This window comes from Ranitomeya imitator, chromosome 7 (assembly GCF_032444005.1).
Source record: "Ranitomeya imitator isolate aRanImi1 chromosome 7, aRanImi1.pri, whole genome shotgun sequence".
Taxonomy (NCBI): domain Eukaryota; kingdom Metazoa; phylum Chordata; class Amphibia; order Anura; family Dendrobatidae; genus Ranitomeya; species Ranitomeya imitator.
Window position 1 is genome coordinate 51,219,481 of NC_091288.1, and position 20,561 is coordinate 51,240,041.

The following is a 20,561-nucleotide window of genomic DNA, read 5'->3' on the forward strand; positions in this document are numbered from 1 at the left end:
TTTATTTATTTCACCTCATTCTCATCCAACACGGATTTTGATGCCTCCTCTTGATGACTTGCTGATCCTACTCTTTACTCACTTGGGTTTGAACCTTGGATATGTGAGACCATTAAAACCCTTTGTTCAACAAGACGTAATAGCACATCCTATTGAATCGGGCTCAAGTATTGAGTCTCCTACCCATAGGGCAGGTACCGGCTGTGTTAAACAGAAATTATCTTTGATACTTTGTGGTATACATCTTTGTCAAAACTTTATTGATTCAGTCAGATGTGGATTATTTGTGTTTTTAGTGGGTTTACGTAGTGGAAACACGCTAAATACGTACGTATGTTTTTTTACCTGATAATTTTCCGCAACTAATGCAATTGTATGGAGATAATCCTCACATTAAACTCAGTGTACCCACAGGAGAAATTTACATGTTGCGGATGTCAAAATCACGGCGTTATTTTTGCTCAGCAAAAATAGTGAGCATCACAAACTCACCAAATAGTCATCGTGGGAATTTATCCTAAGGGTGATATTTCCACGTTCAGGTATTTTTTACGTTTTTAATCCAAACTCAGTCTTTTCTTTAAAGATCCATTTTTGATACATAGCTGATTTTACTTTCAAAAACTACACAAAAACATGAACATGGAAACATACCCTAAAATAAATACTCCCCTGCATCCATTAGGACTAATCAGCTGTTGACTAAGACCTAACCAAAGGCATGAAGTTCTCCATTTTAAGTATTTGGTGAGTTTTTTTACCTCAGTATTTGTAAGCCAAAACCAGGAGTTTAATAATCAGAAGAAAACTATGATAGAAACACATCACCACTTCTGTATTTATCACCCACTCCTGTTTTGGGTTTACAAATACTGAGGTAAAAAAACTCACCAAATACTCAACGTGTGCATGCATGTGGTCTTAGAATCAGAACTCAGTTATTCATTTGTTCCTGTTTTCATATGTTGACAGTAGGAATGTCAGAATGCCGAGTTCTAAAAAAAGATGCCCCCGAAGTCAAAATAAATATCAGAGGAGCTGCGTGGTCTTCCTTTAGCATGGATGCAGACGAAGGAATGAAAGGTCATCCGAGTTTTATCCAGAAAACTTGGATGATTTTCATCTAATTTTCATTAGATTTCCATCCGTGTCTGTTTTTTACGTCTGTGTAACGTCAGGGTAACGTTCCTGTGACGTCCATGTGACATCGGTGTACGATCCGTCTTCATACATCTACGTTAAAAAATGTACATGAGCAAATAAAGCTTCCTAGGTCTATAATCGAAATGTATGTGTAAATACAGATGTTCCGTGTGAGATCCGATTTTTTTTTTAATACAACCAAAGATTTGGGTGAGTCTCATTCAAGAGTGCATTTTGCCATTTCTCTCTCACGAATAGTCGAACTAAGAGGAAAATCGTTCATCTGAACAGCCTTATTAAATAACATTGGTCAGTGCGCTGTGCAATCAAAAATGAGACCACACATGTCTAATTTATGCACTTATTTGCATGAGCCCTAAAACGAAAACTCTGGCCCTCCAGCTGCAGTTTAAGCTCACAGATTGTCTGCAGTGGTGTTGGCATGAAAATAACGTTGTAGACAATAACAGAGAACGAGAGCAATGACAGAGAATCGGTGTGGAACCCGGGGAGGGTAAGTAAAGCCCTATTTGTTTTTGGGAAACAACATGCAACGGGGCACAAAGGTTTTTCCAAAACCAGAAAACCTCTTCAACACAAGATGGCTGAACCTAGCTGAGGAGAGTATGCTTCCTTTATAGTGCAGATCACTACACTACAACGGTAAAATGGTCTGTGCTCGAAGAACAGTTATGTACCCTACAAACGAGATATAATAAATGATGTCTCAAATAATAGTAATAGGTTGGCCAAATCTCCAGAAAACAAATTCCTATCCACTTTATATCCAACAGGTTCAGCCACTGAAGCGTCTACTTTTCATAACAATGTTCTGCTTATTTGTCCTAGACAGGCGCAATAAATAGCATCCTAAATGGAATTGTACAAGGATGAGAGTAGAGCGCGTCTGTCACAATGGAAACACAGATTCCTTAAGCCATTAAGAATAATCCTTATTAGATCTCGGGTCATTTGGTACAGCTGACACAACAGAATTGGCACAGGCGCTGGTGCCGTCCTATAAACTGGCATTAGTATAAACAGCTGATAAACCAGGCCTAATGTGTCATCTCCGCTTGCCAAAGACAACAATCTCTGTTAGACTTGCTGAACATTCCTGCAATACTAAGTAAGGAGCGGCATGTATTTGTATTGTTCCCATGCAGCAATATTTTATTACTCTGAAATGGCAAAATGTATTTCTAGTTCTACAACACAATATCATATCCTGGCTTTTTTTTTCTCTCTTCATTCTCTCGTCTCCTACAGATTCGAGATATGATAGTAAAAAAATAAACAAAAAGAAATTTTGAAAAGAGAGGGTCAAGTGCTGTAATAAACAGTTTATGCAATTTATCCAATGTATGCTTAGAAATAAAAACGATAAGTTATTAAAGGTTCCATAATAAAGCTACATGACACCCTAGATACATATTACACGGAATAAAGCTGACCGTACTCAGTAGATGAATGTCAATGGAATTTGCCAATTTTGGCTGGATTAGACGACAATCTATTTTGTGTAGTGGTGTCCTGACTTGTCTGATATCAGATGAAGAAAAAAAAAGGAATAGACTTTTGGATTTCAACATGACCGTACTAGAGATGAGCGGATAAGTCAAATTTAAAATCTGTGTGTTTTTTTCCAGGGAAATTAGATTTGTGGAGAAGTTATTCTATTAAAATGTAATGTCCATTATTATGCTCTGGGGTTACCCTCAGACCCAAGAGAGTAATATACGTAATATGTAAAAAATAACGGAAACCCTTATTCTTGCTCACTTCTCTTGCCCCTTGGCTTCTCACCATTACCCGTTTGGGCCTTCAGTATCTTCAGATCACCGCCGCACGCAATTAAATCCCCGGGTCTCTCACACTGGGCCTGGACTTCTGGCTTTGAATGAACAGTTTAGCGCATGTGCATGCAAAGTCAAAATGCACGCTGTGATATCATGACGCTCGCGCAGAACCTGTTATGATAGGCAATTCAGTATCACAATGGACATGGAGATCAGAGCACATACAGTGATCTGACAATAACCCAAAATAATAGAACGAGCTCTGAGACGTGGGAACTCTGCAGACCGCAATCCCTGATCCTCTCCAAACACAACTAGAGGCAGCCGTGGATTGCGCCTAACGCTCCCTATGCAACTCGGCACAGCCTGAGAAACTAACTAGCCTGAAGATAGAAAAAACAAGCCTACCTTGCCTCAGAGAAATACCCCAAAGGAAAAGGCAGCCCCCCACATATAATGACTGTGAGTAAGATGAAAAGACAAACGTAGGGATGAAATAGATTCAGCAAAGTGAGGCCCGATATTCTAGACAGAACGAGGATAGGAAAGATAACTTTGCGGTCTACACAAAACCCTAAAGAAAACCACGCAAAGGGGCAAAAAGACCCTCCGTACCGAACTAACGGCACGGAGGTACACCCTTTGCGTCCCAGAGCTTCCAGCAAAACAAAATGGACAAGCTGGACAGAAAAAATAGCAACAAATAGCAAAGAAGCACTTAGCTAAGCAGAGCAGCAGGCCACAGGAATGATCCAGAGAAACACAAGTCCAACACTGGAACATTGACAGGAAGCATGAATCAAAGCATTAGGTGGGGTTAAGTAGAGAAGCACCTAACGACCTCACCAGATCACCTGAGGGAGGAAACTCAGAAGCAGCAGTACCAGTTTCCTCCACAAACGGAAGCTCCCAGAGAGAATCAGCTGAAGTACCACTTGTGACCACAGGAGGGAGCTCTGCCACAGAATTCACAACAGTACCCCCCCCTTGAGGAGGGGTCACCGAACCCTCACCAGAGCCCCCAGGCTGACCAGGATGAGCCACATGAAAGGCACGAACAAGATCGGGAGCATGGACATCAGAGGCAAAAACCCAGGAATTATCCTCCTGAGCATAACCCTTCCATTTAACCAGATACTGGAGTTTCCGTCTTGAAACACGAGAATCCAAAATCTTCTCCACAATATACTCCAATTCCCCCTCCACCAAAACCGGGGCAGGAGGGTCAACAGATGGAACCATAGGTGCCACGTATCTCCGCAACAATGACCTATGGAAGACGTTATGTATGGAAAAAGAATCTGGGAGGGTCAGACGAAAAGACACAGGATTAATAACCTCAGAAATCCTATAAGGACCAATGAAACGAGGTTTAAACTTCGGAAACCTTCATAGGAATATGACGAGAAGATAACCAAACCAGATCCCCCACACGGCGTCTGCGATTAGCGAAACGTTGAGCCTTCTCCTGGGACAAGGTCAAATTGTCCACTACATGAGTCCAAATCTGCTGCAACCTGTCCACCACAGTATCCACACCAGGACAGTCCGAAGACTCAACCTGTCCTGAAGAGAAACGAGGATGGAACCCAGAATTGCAGAAAAATGGCGAAACCAAGGTAGCCGAGCTGGCCCGATTATTAAGGGCGAACTCAGCCAAAGGCAAAAAGGACACCCAGTCATCCTGATCGGCAGAAACAAAGCATCTCAGATAGGTTTCCAAGGTCTGATTGGTTAGTTCGGTCTGGCGATTAGTCTGAGGATGAAAAGCCGAGGAAAAAGACAAGTCAATGCCCATCCTACCACAAAAGGCTCGCCAAAACCTCGAAACAAACTGGGAACCTCTGTCAGAAATGATATTCTCTGGAATGCCATGCAAACGAACCACATGCTGAGAGAACAATGGCACCAAATCAGAGGAGGAAGGCAACTTGGACAAGGGTACCAGATGGACCATCTTAGAAAAGCGATCACAGACCACCCAAATGACTGACATCTTTTGAGAGACGGGAAGATCTGAAATAAAATCCATAGAGATATGTGTCCAAGGTCTCTTCGGGACCGGCAAGGGCAAAAGCAACCCACTGGCACGAGAACAGCAGGGCTTAGCCCGAGCACAAATCCCACAGGACTGCACAAAAGAACGCACATCCCGCGACAGAGATGGCCACCAAAAGGATCTAGCCACTAACTCTCTGGTACCAAAGATTCCAGGATGACCAGCCAACACCGAACAATGAACCTCAGAGATCACTTTATTTGTCCACCTATCCGGGACAAACAGTTTCTCCGCTGGACAACGATCAGGTTTATTAGCCTGAAATTTTTGCAGCACCCGCCGCAAATCAGGGGAGATGGCAGACACAATTACTCCTTCCTTGAGGATACCCGCCGGCTCAGATAAACCCGGAGAGTCGGGCACAAAACTCCTAGACAGAGCATCCGCCTTCACATTTTTAGAGCCCGGAAGGTACGAAATCACAAAGTCAAAACGGGCGAAAAACAGCGACCAACGAGCCTGTCTAGGATTCAAACGCTTAGCATACTCGAGATAAGTCAGGTTCTTATGATCAGTCAATACCACCACGCGATGCTTAGCTCCTTCAAGCCAATGACGCCACTCCTCGAATGCCCACTTCATGGCCAGCAACTCTCGGTTGCCCACATCATAATTCTGCTCCGCAGGCGAAAACTTCCTGGAAAAAAAAGCGCATGGTTTCATCACTGAACAATCAGAACCTCTCTGCGACAAAACAGCCCCTGCTCCAATCTCAGAAGCATCAACCTCAACCTGGAATGGAAGAGAAACATCAGGTTGACACAACACAGGGGCAGAAGAAAAACGACGCTTCAACTCTTGAAAAGCTTCCACAGCAGCAGAAGACCAATTGACCAAATCAGCACCCTTCTTGGTCAAATCGGTCAATGGTTTGGCAATACTAGAAAAATTGCAGATGAAGCGACGATAAAAATTAGCAAAGCCCAGGAACTTTTGCAGACTTTTCAGAGATGTCGGCTGAGTCCAATCATGGATGGCTTGGACCTTAACAGGATCCATCTCGATAGTAGAAGGGGAAAAGATGAACCCCAAAAATGAAACCTTCTGCACACCAAAGAGACACTTTGGTCCCTTCACAAACAAAGAATTAGCACGCAGGACCTGAAAAACCGTTCTGACCTGTTTCACATGAGACTCCCAATCATCCGAGAAGATCAAAATGTCATCCAAGTACACAATCAGGAATTTATCCAGGTACTCTCGGAAGATGTCATGCATAAAGGACTGAAACACTGATGGAGCATTGGCAAGTCCGAATAGCATCACTAGATACTCAAAATGACCCTCGGGCATATTAAATGCAGTTTTCCATTCATCGCCTCGCCTGATTCGCACCAGATTATACGCACCACGAAGATCAATCTTGGTGAACCAACAAGCCCCCTTAATCCGAGCAAACAAATCAGATAACAAAGGCAAGGGGTACTGAAATTTAACAGTGATCTTATTAAGAAGGAGATAATCTATACAAGGTCTCAGCGAACCATCCTTTTTGGCTACAAAAAAGAACCCTGCTCCTAATGGCGACGATGACGGGCGAATATGCCCCTTCTCCAGGGATTCCTTCACATAACTGCGCATAGCGGTGTGCTCAGGCACGGATAAATTAAACAGTCGACCTTTTGGGAATTTACCACCAGGAAACAAATTGATAGCACAATCACAATCCCTATGCGGAGGTAGGGCATCGGACTTGGGCTCATCAAATACATCCCGGTAATCAGACAAGAACTCTGGAACCTCAGAAGGGGTGGATGACGAAATTGACAAAAATGGAACATCACCATGTACCCCCTGACAACCCCAGCTGGACACCGACATGGATTTCCAATCCAATACTGGATTATGGGCTTGTAGCCATGGCAACCCCAACACGACCACATCATGCAGATTATGCAACACCAGAAAGCGAATATCCTCCTGATGTGCAGGAGCCATGCACATGGTCAGCTGGGTCCAGTATTGAGGCTTATTCTTGGCCAAAGGCGTAGCATCAATACCTCTCAATGGAATAGGACACTGCAAGGGCTCCAAGAAAAACCCACAACGCTTAGCATATTCCAAGTCCATCAAATTCAGAGCAGCGCCTGAATCCACAAACGCCATGACAGAATATGATGACAAAGAGCAGATCAAGGTAACGGACAGAAGAAATTTTGACTGTACCATACCAATGGTGGCAGACCTAGCGAACCGCTTAGTGCGCTTAGGACAATCAGAGATAGCATGAGTGGAATCACCACAGTAGAAACACAGCCCATTCAGACGTCTGTGTTCTTGCCGTTCAACTCTGGTCAAAGTCCTATCGCACTGCATAGGCTCAGGTTTAAGCTCAGGTAATACCGCCAAATGGTGCACAGATTTACGCTCACGCAAGCGTCGACCGATCTGAATAGCCAAAGACATAGACTCATTCAAACCAGCAGGCATAGGAAATCCCACCATGACATCCTTAAGGGCTTCAGAAAGACCCTTTCTGAACATAGCTGCCAGCGCAGATTCATTCCATTGAGTGAGCACTGACCATTTTCTAAATTTCTGGCAATATACCTCTATCTCATCCTGACCCTGACAAAGAGCCAGCAAATTCTTTTCTGCCTGATCCACTGAATTAGGCTCATCGTACAGCAATCCGAGCGCCAGAAAAAACGTATTGATATTACTTAATGCAGGATCTCCTGGCGCAAGAGAAAATGCCCAGTCCTGAGGGTCGCCACGCAAAAAAGAAATAATAATCAAAACCTGTTGAACTGGATCACCAGAGGAACGAGGTTTCAAGGCCAGAAATAACTTACAATTATTTTTGAAACTCAGAAACTTAGTTCTATCTCCAAAAAACAAATCAGGAATAGGAATTCTTGGTTCTAACATAGATTTCTGATCAATAGTGTCTTGAATCTTTTGTACTCTTGCCGAGAGCTGATCCACAAATGAAGACAGACTTCTAATGTCCATCGCTACACCTGTGTACTGAACCACCCAAATGTCTAGGGAAAAAAAAGACAAAACACAAAGCCAAGAAAAAAAATGGTCTCAGAACTTCTTTTTTCCCTCTATTGAGAACCATTAGTACTTTTGGCTTCCTGTACTGTTATGATAGGCAATTCAGTATCACAATGGACATGGAGATCAGAGCACATACAGTGATCTGACAATAACCCAAAATAATAGAACGAGCTCTGAGTCGTGGGAACTCTGCAGACCGCAATCCCTGATCCTCCCCAAACACAACTAGAGGCAGCCGTGGATTGCGCCTAACGCTCCCTATGCAACTCGGCACAGCCTGAGAAACTAACTAGCCTGAAGATAGAAAAAACAAGCCTACCTTGCCTCAGAGAAATACCCCAAAGGAAAAGGCAGCCCCCCACATATAATGACTGTGAGTAAGATGAAAAGACAAACGTAGGGATGAAATAGATTCAGCAAAGTGAGACCCGATATTCTAGACAGAACGAGGATAGGAAAGATAACTTTGCGGTCTACACAAAACCCTAAAGAAAACCACGCAAAGGGGCAAAAAGACCCTCCGTACCGAACTAACGGCACGGAGGTACACCCTTTGCGTCCCAGAGCTTCCAGCAAAACAAAATGGACAAGCTGGACAGAAAAAATAGCAACAAATAGCAAAGAAGCACTTAGCTAAGCAGAGCAGCAGGCCACAGGAATGATCCAGAGAAACACAAGTCCAACACTGGAACATTGACAGGAAGCATGAATCAAAGCATTAGGTGGGCTTAAGTAGAGGAGCACCTAACGACCTCACCAGATCACCTGAGGGAGGAAACTCAGAAGCAGCAGTACCAGTTTCCTCCACAAACGGAAGCTCCCAGAGAAAATCAGCTGAAGTACCACTTGTGACCACAGGAGGGAGCTCTGCCACAGAATTCACAACAAGAACCCTCCTGGGCCTTGATCATAGCCGGAAATACTAGTCCCAGCATGAGAGGCATGGGGATTTCAGTGTTATAACCGGACAGGTGATGCAGAGGGGATGAAGAAGTGAGTAAAAAGATTTTTTTTTTTACATTTTAATGGCCTTTTATGGCTTAGAAAAATGGCGGCCATTATACTGAATCGTGCGGTAACCAATAACAAATAAATCCACATTTTGGCAAAATGCGGATTTTTGCAGAATTCAATTCAAATTTTGAATTTGTTCCCTTATGTTAAGCCCATACTTTTTGTTCTCAGAGACGATAAGCTGATGATAGAGGTTTCTGGCATCAGCATACTCCCTTATTCATATTAAGAAAACATGTAAACTTGAAATTAGAGTAATGAGGAATAGCTGTAAAGTTATTAATTAGGACGGATGAATTAAGCATATGTATGGCCCTTATACACATCAAAGTCAACTGAATCCAACCATTTTTTTGCGGGACCGTTCGATTATCTAATGTTTATGGAGGCCTGACAATTTTTTTTCTGACATCACAAGGAAAGAAGGATTGGGCAGGTGGGTTTCAACTTGCTCGATCCTTTTGTTCTCAAATGATTAGAGCAGCTGCCAGTGGTCTCTGGCAATGGCTTACTCCAGTCTTCCTACTAAGATCTCACTCACCCTCAAGAGTCAAGGGTACATGTGCATAGGTATAAGGGAGTCAGAAAGGATAGCTGTGAGATGAGGAAGCATTCAGCTGAAAGCCATCTAAAGTGCATGGCCAGCTACAAGGAGCTGAATAGTACGTACAGAAAACTCTATCCATTAAGAATAGCTAATTGCATTCCCATAGCTATTGATTCATTTATGATCTATGCTTCACTGACCTACTGGTTACTAATTGATTGGTGGGGAGTATCCTTACAGTCAAGTATAAATGTCTGAAATATTGGCATTGACTTATTGAAGTATTTGGAGGTTATTTGCCTGTATACTCTTAGAATCATAGAATAATAGAATGATAGAGTTGGAAGGGACCTCCAGGGTCATCATGTGCAACCCCCCGCTCAATGCAGAATTCAGTAAACCATCTCAGACTGATGTCAGTCCAGCCTCTGTTTAAAGACTTCCATTGAAGGAGAACTCACCACTTCTTGTGGCAGCCTGTTCCACTCATTGATCACCCTCACTGCCAAAAAGCTTTTTCTAATATCTAATCCGCATCTTCTCCCTTTCAGTTTCATTCTATTGCTTCTCATGTTTCCATTTACAAATTACAATAATGATGATCGATGATCCCTCTACACTGTGACATCCCTTCAGATATTTGCAGACAGCTATAAAGTCTCCTCTTAGCCTTATTTTTTTGAAAGTGAAACATTCCCAGATCCTTTAACCGTTCCTTGTAGGACATACTTTGCAGTCTGCTCACCATTCTGGTAGCTCTTCTCTAAACTTGCTCCAGCATTCTCATTTACTCTAGTTTTTTGCATAGCTATAAATTTGTATGTGATGCCATAAACAAGCACGAGGTCGGACAGATTTATCAATACATTTTCCGTGTTCAGGGTTTCAGCTTGTGACAGGTGTGTTATATATCTATTGACAATCTTCACAACTTTCCTTTTTTAAAAAGTGTCAGAGGATAAGTTCTGACCTAGTATGGTTTCTGGCCAGCACTGCAGGCCACAGATTAGCATAAGTTGTGTCGATGAATATAAGATACTGCTATACTTCTCACTTGGCACTCTAGTAAAAAGGGGTATTCTGAGAATAAGGCATCGATAGACCATCAGAGTTTGAAGAGAGCTTGTCAGCACACAATGACTGTTCAAACCAAGTACAGGGACTCGGTCCACCATGGTGGGGCCAAATATTTAAGCACACCTTCCCACCTACATGGTATACCTCTGTCTCCACCTTCCCCCTTCCTTGATTAACACCTCTTGCTTTATGGAGCAAAGATAGATGGAAAACATGTAGGTGGGAAGGTACACTTAAACATTTGGCCACAGCAAGGTTGCACCTGGCGCTGTTCTTGAACAGTCGTTCAGTGCTGACAGACTCCATTTAACTAATTGAATTCCAGCACCTGGAAAATAGATTGATGGGTCATGAATGGTTAATCCGTGGAAATCCAGCATAGTAATAGAATGAAGTTGTCCTCAGTTGTTAAAAGAAGGCACAAAATAGAAAAGAATTTTGCCGAGCACTGCCACATATAAATGAATGTGCAAATGAAATATTGGACAGTGGCTCATCTGTGCGATTGCTTCAGCTCAGCAGCAAATGTCTTGCCCCTTTATGGTTTGGGATGTGCTCAAATTAGCCGTTTGAGAGGCTCTGGAGAGGGATAGAAGCGCACACAAAATAGGGCAATAAGGTCTGGTATAGGAGAAGTATAAGGGTATGTGCACACGATGCAGATTTAGTGCAGAACTGCAGCAGATTTTTCTGCAGCAGAAACGCTGCAGAACTGCACTGTGATCACAGTACAATGTAAATCAATGGGAAAAAAAAAAGCTGTGCACATGGTGCAGAAAAATCTGCGCAGAAACGCTGCAGTTTTCAAAGAAGTGCCTGTCACTTCTTTTGTGCAGTTCTGCAGCGTTTCTGCACCCCTCCATAATAGAAATCTGCAGGTGCGTTTTTGATGCGTTTTTTGTGCAGATTTGTGCTAAAAAACGCATAAAAAACGCATCAAAAATGCATCAAAAACGCATAAAAAACGCACCTGCAGATTTAGTGCAGAACTGCAGCAGATTTTTCTGCACTAAATCTGCATCGTGTGCACATACCCAAGTGATGGAAGCGCTCACCCGGAGGTGTTGTGTGCAGGCACAAAACCTATAAAAGCATGGCAAGCTGCTACTGCTGCCCTGTGGCTGAAGGAAATGGTTCGTCTAAATGTATAATGGCAAAAATGGAAACTGTCATGTTTAGGTGGACTCTATTACTGCAAGGAAGAACCTTGGGATTCCAAATAGTTTTTTATTAATACCAACGCGTTTCTGTGAAAGAACGGCGTCTTTCTCGAGGTATAAAAACAAGTGTCAGCTGGTTGTTTTTTGACGCAGAAACGTGTTGATATTAATTGCTAACAATTTGGAATCCCAAAGCTCTTCATTCACACAAATCAGTCCAGCTAATCAAGACAGTTTCCATTTTTGCCAAATTTGCCAGCTGTTTCCAAGAATTCAAGACAGTCCAGCAAATTCTAGAATGTCGGCCACTATGGTACTGTAGAAGTCAAATAACTAAATACTGCATGATGGTCATGCACATGGCAGAGCCAGGTCCACAAGGCTGCTACATCATGGAAGTTGTGCGGCTCCCTAGTGACGTATTGCCTCTTTTACTTGCCATACATACTGTGATGAGTATTATATGTACAGAGCTATTCTTCCATACAGGAGAATGCATCCATATACAGCAGCCGCTGCTTTATGCCACAATTTCCGATATACAAGGGCTTCTCACTAAATTAGAATATTATCAAATAGTTAATTTATTTCAGTTCTTCAATATAAAAAGTGAATCTCATATATTATATAGAGTCTTTACAAACAGAGTGATCTATTTCAAGTGTTTATTTCTGTTAATGTTGATGATTATGGCTTACAGTCAATGAAAACCCAAGTCATTATCTCAGTAAATTATAATAATTAACTAAAAACAACTGCAAAGGCTTCCTAATCATTTATAAAGGTCCCTTTGTCCGTTTCAGTAGGCTCCACAATCATGGGGAAGACTGCTGACTTGACAGATGTTCAGAAGGCAGTCATTGACACACTCCACAAGGAGGGTAAGCCACAAAAGGTCATTGCTAAAGAAACCGGCTGTTTACAGAGTGCTGTATCCAAGCATATTAATGGAAACTTGAGTAAAAGTAAAAAGTGTGGTAGAAAAGCAACCGGGATAACCGCAGCCTTGAAAGGATTGTTAAGAAAAGGCCATTCAAAAAATTTGGGGGAGATTCATAAGGAGTGGACTGCTGCTGGAGTCATTGCTTCAAGAGCCTTCACACACAGACGTATCCAGGACATGGGCTGCAAGTGTCACATTCCCTGCGTCAAGCTACTAATGACCAATAGACAACGCCAGAAGCGTCTTACCTGGGCCAAGGAGGAAAACTGGACTGTTGCTCAGTGGTCCTAGGTGCTGTTTTTAGATGAAAGCAGATTTTGCATTTCATTTGGAAATCAAGGTCCCAGAGTCTGAAGGAAGAGTGGAGAGGCCACAATCCAAGCTGCTGGAGGTCTAGTGTGAAGTTTCCACAATCAGTGATGGTTTGGGGAGCCGTGTCATCTGCTGGTGTAGGTGCACTGTGTTTTATCAAGACCAAAGTCAGCGCAGCCATCTACCAGGAAACTTTAGATCACTTCATGCTTCCCTCTGCCGACAAGCTTTTTGGAGATGGATATTTCATTTTCCAGCAAGACTTGGCACCTGTCCACACTGCCAAAAGTACCAATACCTGGTTTACAAACAACAGTATCTCTGTGCCTGATTGGGCAGCAAACTCACCTGACCTTAACCCCATAGAGAATCCATGGGGTATTGTCAAGAGGAAGATGAGACACCAGACCCAACAAGGCAGATGAGTTGAAGGCTGCTATCAAAGCAACGTGGGCTTCCATAACACCTCAGCAGTGCCACAGGCTGATCACCTCCATGCCACGCCGCATTGATGCAGTAATCGATGCAAAAGGAGCCCCGACCAAGTATTGAGTGCATTCACTGAACATACATTTCAGTAGGCCAAATCATTTTTCAAGCTGGTGTTATAAGGTATTTTAATTTATTGAGATTTTTCATTGGCTGTAAGCCATAATCATCAACATTAACAGAAATAAACACTTGAAATAGATCACTCTGTCTTTAATGACTCTATATAATATATGAGTTTCACTTTTTATATTGATGAACTGAAATAAATTAATTTTTTGATGATATTCTAATTTAGTGAGAAGCACTTGTAGTTATAGTAAGAGTCTCATACACTAGAATAAGACCCCTATTAATACAGTCATGTGGATGTGCATGAGATAAGGTGGGAACGTTTTTGCGAAGAAATCAAGTGACACTTTGTCATGTCTTGTCTGTGCACAGTAAATGACATATCCTACATATAGCAAATGATCTAATAATAACTCCTCCTCTTTGTCCATTATAATTTCATATATACTTACATCAGAATTAAAACGAAGCTGGCAGACATTGCAAGAAATGACTTGTTTTTTCTTTGGTGGAATGGAAACACCAAACGTATGGTTTATGACTGCTTTTTGCACAGGATCCATCTAAAAAGAAAGATAATACATATAAAAGCACTGTCTTGCATTGTACACACAGCCATGTTTTGCTGAATATTGGACGGGAGCAGTTCATATATCACGTTTGCCTTCACACGGAGGTGACATCTGCTCACTGGTTGCCAGGTATATAGGGTGACAAGGTATACACGGTGATGTATAATGCAAACATAATGTATACCACATTGACCGCAACATAAGGTGTCAAATTGAGTTGATTGTGTAGCTGGCCTTATTGATCTAATTTCAAGGTCAAGCTATGTGTAGAGTGTGGGGATTTTTTGCATTTTTTTTTTTTGGGGGGGGGATTTCAGGCTGTGAGTAGCCAAGAATCAAAAACAATTTCCTATGAAAATCCATATGTTCAGAATATTCTCAAATAGTTTAAAAAAAGCATCACTCGAGTTCTCATAATCCACTTTTATTTTAACAGGGCATATTCACTCATCCGGAGTGGTCCCTCAATATGGACTTTTAGTAAAGTGTGTGACGCACTTTTCAACATTAAGGCTAGGTTCACATTGCGTTAGAGCAATCCGTTCAGCGGATACGCTAACGGAATGCGCTAACGCAATGTCCAAAAATGGATTGCGTTTGGCAATCCCGCTAGCCCAGATGCCCGATCTGCGCTAGTGAAGAACGGAACCTGAACGTTGCAAGCAGTGTTTGAGGTCCGTCCGAAAATAACGGGACATCGCTGACGCATGCCAAAAAAGGCATACATTAGCGATGCGTTAGCGATCCGTTAGCACATTGCAGTCAATGGGTGCGCTAACGGATCCGTTACATAGCGTTAATTGCGCCAATTTCGCCATGTAACGGATTCCGTTAGCGGACACCCAGTAACGCAATGTGAACCTAGCCTAATGGACTCTGAAGAGATTCTCAGCACTCAGCCCTTGAAACACCAAATATTACTAGAAAAAAAAGAGGTGAGAGCTTAATAAATGTGGCTCTCCGATTAGGCACCAGGAAAATGTCGTAATTGCATTGATGAATGTCCCAATGTTTTCTATATCATAGAAATAAGATGGGATGTTAGAAAACATTGAGAATGCCGACAGCATAGACCAGCAATGACTAATGAGTCCACCTGATTAATTATTAATTAATTCCATTCTCTATTGCTTGTAATATATTTCTTCTCCTAGGAAAATAGAAGAGCTTTGTATTGTCTGTCTGTCAGATGGAATGGTAGGGATCAGCGACAACTGCGCAAAAAGCAATAAAAATGGAATTGGGAAATTTAAAAAAAATGTCATTTTAAAAATGAGTTTGTTCTCAAAAACACACCATCCTTAGGCTACATGCACACATTCAGTATTTGGTGAGTTTTTCACATCAGTATTTGTAAGTCAAAACCAGGAGTGGGTAAAAAATACAGAAGCGGTGACGTGTTTCCATTATACTTTTCCTCTGACTGTTCCAATCCTGGTTTTGGCTTAAAAATACTGAGGTAAAAAACTCAACAAATACTCAAATTGTGCACGTGGCCTAAGCCCTACTGAAATGTGAAGCTTTCTTCAGGTGTTACCTGTTCTGAGTTATTACCCAGCTACTTAGCTAAGCTGTCAGTCCCAGACCAAATGTCATAGCATTTTGCTCAGTGGTGCATGTTTGCCATGTATTTCAGTGCTCTGTTTGTTGATCTATTGCTGCCTAGCCTTGGACCTCATTCTGATCTTCTGTTTGCCTAGCCTCTTTGCTCTGATCTGCTATTTTCCTGGTATTCTGACCTCAAACCTTGACCTGACTACACTTTTGTCTTTCTCTTTAGTTTACAAAGTGCTCTCTTTGTATCTAACCCTGGATCGTTTGACTCCCCTGACTCATGGCTTGTCCATCAGAAGTGACTAGCATCGCAGATTCCTTCTTGTAGTTAAAAGGAATCCGTCAACAGGCTTTCACTGCCTCATCTGAGAGCAGCATAATGTAGGAAAAGAGACCACAATTCTGATGTATCACTTTGTGCCTTAGAATGCAGCAGAGCTGAGATAGCTGCTCGCAACCGCACCAGCCTCTCTATAGACAATGGCTGTTAACACTGAGCTGCTTATCACAGGGGAGTGGGTGAAGTTGAACTAGTGTAATCCAGCCATGCTAATCACAAGTGATTAAACCTTTACTATAAGTAAACAACACCACACAGGGTAATAAATGACACATCATTCAACTTGTTTCTCAGCCTCTATCTCCTGCAGTCTTCAGATTACATCTCCAAAACCTGCTGACAGATTGTCTTAAAACTGCTGTTTATGCTAGAATACAAAATAAACTTTATAACAAACTATATAAGTCCAGGCTCAGCATTTCCCTACACCACAGTATAATGCCCTCAGAAAAAGAAACTTTAGAAGCAGCTCAGCGTTTTTTGAGTTGCATTACAATTTCAAGATTACATTTTAAGGTTCCTTGTGGGAATAAAAGTTGCCAACAACTTTACAACAATGCCAAAAAAACTAACCCAAAGAAAAATACTAAGGAGTCATGGTTTATCTGAAATGCTATCAGTATTATTAAGAATAACTAAACCTTTTATATGGGGTTGAACCTCAGTCACTGTCTCACATGTGACCCCCATTGATTGTCCAAAACTCTTCTGAGAGGTGAACAGTTGAGATGACAGGAGAAAATAGCTTCTGTTTGAGAAAGCACACACAGAACGGTACAGATTCAATAGAATGCATAGGTTTTGTCATGTCCCACGGGTTAGGAATCATACAGTATTGTATTGCATTGTGGCTGTTGAGTTGCTATGTAATAAGATTTGCTTTTAGATGTTTGTCCTCCCTCTCTCCCTATTTTCCTATTTAGCTCTAATGTCAGTAACCCCTCCATTCTGCCATCTTAGAAGATCAAGTCTTGCAGCTCTGGTTCAGAACAGTCTTTTTTACCTACTGTAATTGGGCATAAGTACAAGAATTCAGCCTGAAAAGCCTTCTTTTGGAATCTTCATAAGTGCCTCTGCAGTCTAGTCAAGCCATCTGATGAAATCTTTTTGTGTGAGTACCAATACATAGAGACAGCCAAGAAAGAGTGTCTAAAGAGCACTACATTTGCAGCCTAGTTAAGGAGTCAGAATAGGTTTAATAGCCTTTGTTGGGTTTTCACAACAGCTGGAGTCTCTCATGTAGCACATCAAGAAAATTAGTTGCCCACTTCTGCCATAGATCAATGCTAGTAGTCACTATTCTAAAGTCTTTTGGAAACATACTTAAGAAGCTGAGATATTTTTTCCATATTAATCATAAGGGCTTAGTGCTTTACTATAATCTAGGAGGAGCACTGCAAACACTTCATGATATCAGGATGAACTGTGTAAGACAATCCTCTTCCTGACAAATTCATCTGTCCTCCATTTATAGTTAGATAACAAGATATTGTCTAATTGATAATCATTTCTGAAAACAAATGAATAAAATATAAATCAAAACAAAATTTTAGGCTGCGTGCTCACAAAGAGTTTTTGATATTGTATATTGTAACTGCATAAAAAACGCAGCGTCTTACAGTTCCAGCAAAGTGGCTGAGATTTATAGAAATCTTGTGTCCACTGTGGGTTTTTTTTAATGAGCGTTAAGCGACCTGCGGTGTGTGTTTCAAATCTGCAACCTGCTAACTTATCTTGCCAGGACGCCGAGTTTTATGTGCAAATTTTCCCATAAACTCATGTTAGATGCGGAAAATCTGCAAGCAAAAAATGTACATAACTTTTTGATACATTTCTGAGGAAGAAACACATTAAAAATGTAAAAATGCACACATGATTTTATCAATAAAGTTTTGTCAAACCACATACAAGGAAGTATCAAAAACAAAGCAGACTTGTTTAAAACATGACAAAAAGAAACAAAAATGCACTCAAAAAACAATAAAAACGCATGTAAAAAATGCACTCAAAAACACAATGAATAAAAAAGCAAGAAACCTAATTTACTTGACAAGTGTAGAAAATCAACAACATCAAAACTCATCATTGGCACACAGCCTAAAGGTCAAAAACTGCAAATCTGAGATGCTCTACAGTGGACGACTACTGTAGCTACAACTCCAAAATGACAGCCATGTAGAAAGGTGCAAAGAAAGGTTCCACATGAAGATAACAGCACAAGGAAACATTTTGTCTCAACTACCTGAACCACTATTCCAGGTATTGTCTGCTCGGCAGTGAGGAACATGTGGCAATGTCACGGCCTCTTGAGTTGAGAATCTTCTGGCAATGGACAGGTGATGAGAGAGAGGGCAGATAATGCCCAAAGTTTCTGTCTGTGCAAGCAAATGCAGTGAGGACAAAGCAACACAAAGTGTACTCTCTGGAGGTCTCCAGGGCTTTAAAGTGTAAGATTCCTTTTTGAGCAGATGACGATGTTTCCCAAACATGGGAGCTGAGTGGAGTCAGGTCATTATTAGAATTCAGGAAGGGACCACATTAACATTTAAATATGTCTGACACTTAGGTGGATTACTCTATGGTTGAATTCAATGTGTTGTCTGGTTGTAACTTGAGCACTGAAACCATATAGACACAACAACTTCTTGTTCAATTAATTCTTGTCTTGCCATAGCCACAAGCAGCTAGTGGCAATCTACGGCAAGGGAAAAGACATATGCAGAAATGTGCAAGTGTAGCCCATATTAGTTAGAATGATTCTAAAATTTCTAACCCAAAACCTTAAAAATTAATCTTAAATAAATTGTATCGACCAGTTCCAAATATTAGAATGGGGCATTAAAGTTCCAGCTTCATTTTAGATGGAAATAAGGGTTTGTTTCTCTTTTCATGTTTGGCATTCGCCTTGAGATCTGGAGGACGCAACCTAAATGTATCAATCTAATTTATGGCCCCTCATCATGAAAATCATCTTTAAAGATCCACTAACTAGTGTTAGGTGACAAGTTCCCACAGTTCTGCACAGGGGGAATCTCGAACCATGTCTACTGCGGTCTCCCATTGTCCTCCAGCAGCAGTGGAACCTGCTCAGTGGAGACGTCGTTCCCAGCATCTGGCTCAGCTTGATACTGTGCGAATGGTTACAGCTGCCATTCCAGGCTCTTCCTTTGTAGCCAGCACTGGTCAGCGGCGAGCAGGCTTTTCTGGGACTAAGTCCTGCTTTTCACGTACTGAGCATGCCCATGGGAGGACCTCTCATTGGAGGTCGGGGGTCACATGCTCAGGTCCTGTAGCAGCTCCCATTGGTCCACCAGGAAGGTCCTGAAGTGCTGCAACTATAAAAGGTTCGCATGACCGCATGGCCATGCGCTAGTGTCAAATGTGTTTGGCTTATGCCAGTGGATACTATACCACTCTATTCTTATGTGGTGTGAGGCTCTAGCTTTGGGACTGTACACTCAGGCAGGCAGCTAGCGTCAGTGGGGGCAATTAGCCTTGGCTTAGCATCTGGTTCCTTCATGTGTGCGGTTAGCACAGAAGAGTTCCAGAGCAAGCACAACCCTAGTTAGGATAATAGTTTTGTGTACAGCGAGACACTGTGAAGCAACAGAGATCACTTCCAGTTCACACGGGGTGAAGCTTAACCCATGTGGGAGCTTAAGGCCCCTTCACATTAAGCGACGCTGAAGCGATACCGACAACGATCCGGATCGCTGCAGCGTCGCTGTTTGCTCGCTGGAGAGCTGTCACACAGACCGCTCTCCAGCGACCAACGATGCCGGTAACCAGGGTAAACATCGGGTAACTAAGCGCAGGGCCGCGCTTAGTAACCCGATGTTTACCCTGGTTACCATCCTAAAAGTAAAAAAAAAAAACAGTACATACTTACCTACCGCTGTCTGTCCCCGGCGCTCTGCTCTGCACTCCTCCTGTACTGTCTGTGTGAGCACAGCGGCCGGAAAGCAGAGCGGTGACGTCACCGCTCTGCTTTCCGGCTGACCGACGCTCACAGCCAGTACAGGAGGAGAGCAGAGCACAGCGCCGGGGACAGACAGCGGTAGGTAAGTATGTACTGTTTGTTTTTTTACTTTTAGGATGGTAACCAGGGTAAACATCAGGTTACTAAGCGCGGCCCTGCGCTTAGTTACCCGATGTTTACCATGGTTACCAGTGAAGACATCGCTGGATCGGTGTCACACACGCCGATCCAGCGATGTCCATGGGAGATCCAGCGACGAAATAAAGTTCTGGACTTTGTTCAGCGACCAACGATCTCCCAGCAGGGGCCTGATCGTTGGTCGCTGTCACACATAACGATTTCATTAACGATATCGTTGCTACGTCACAAAATGCAACGATATCGTTAACAATATCGTTATGTGTGAAGGTACCTTTAGAGTTTATCCGTCGTTACTTACAGTAGTTATCTCTGCACGGTGGACCCTGGGCTGCGAATGCACCTTGTAGCTACCTA

At 42.3% G+C, this 20,561-nt stretch overlaps 1 protein-coding gene across 4 annotated transcripts in view; it reads right to left on the reverse strand.

Annotated features, from left to right (window-relative positions):
• ZNF385B (zinc finger protein 385B) overlaps nt 1-20,561 on the reverse strand; it is a 724,391-nt gene that overhangs the window by 109,824 nt on the left and 594,006 nt on the right. For 3 of the 4 annotated variants that reach the window (XM_069733221.1, XM_069733223.1, XM_069733224.1), the window contains one exon: nt 14,074-14,184. The exons of the other annotated variant lie outside the window; for it this stretch is intronic. In XM_069733221.1, the coding sequence (XP_069589322.1) occupies nt 14,074-14,184 (111 nt within the window). The remainder of the gene's footprint in view (nt 1-14,073; nt 14,185-20,561) is intronic. 4 annotated transcript variants of the gene reach the window in all.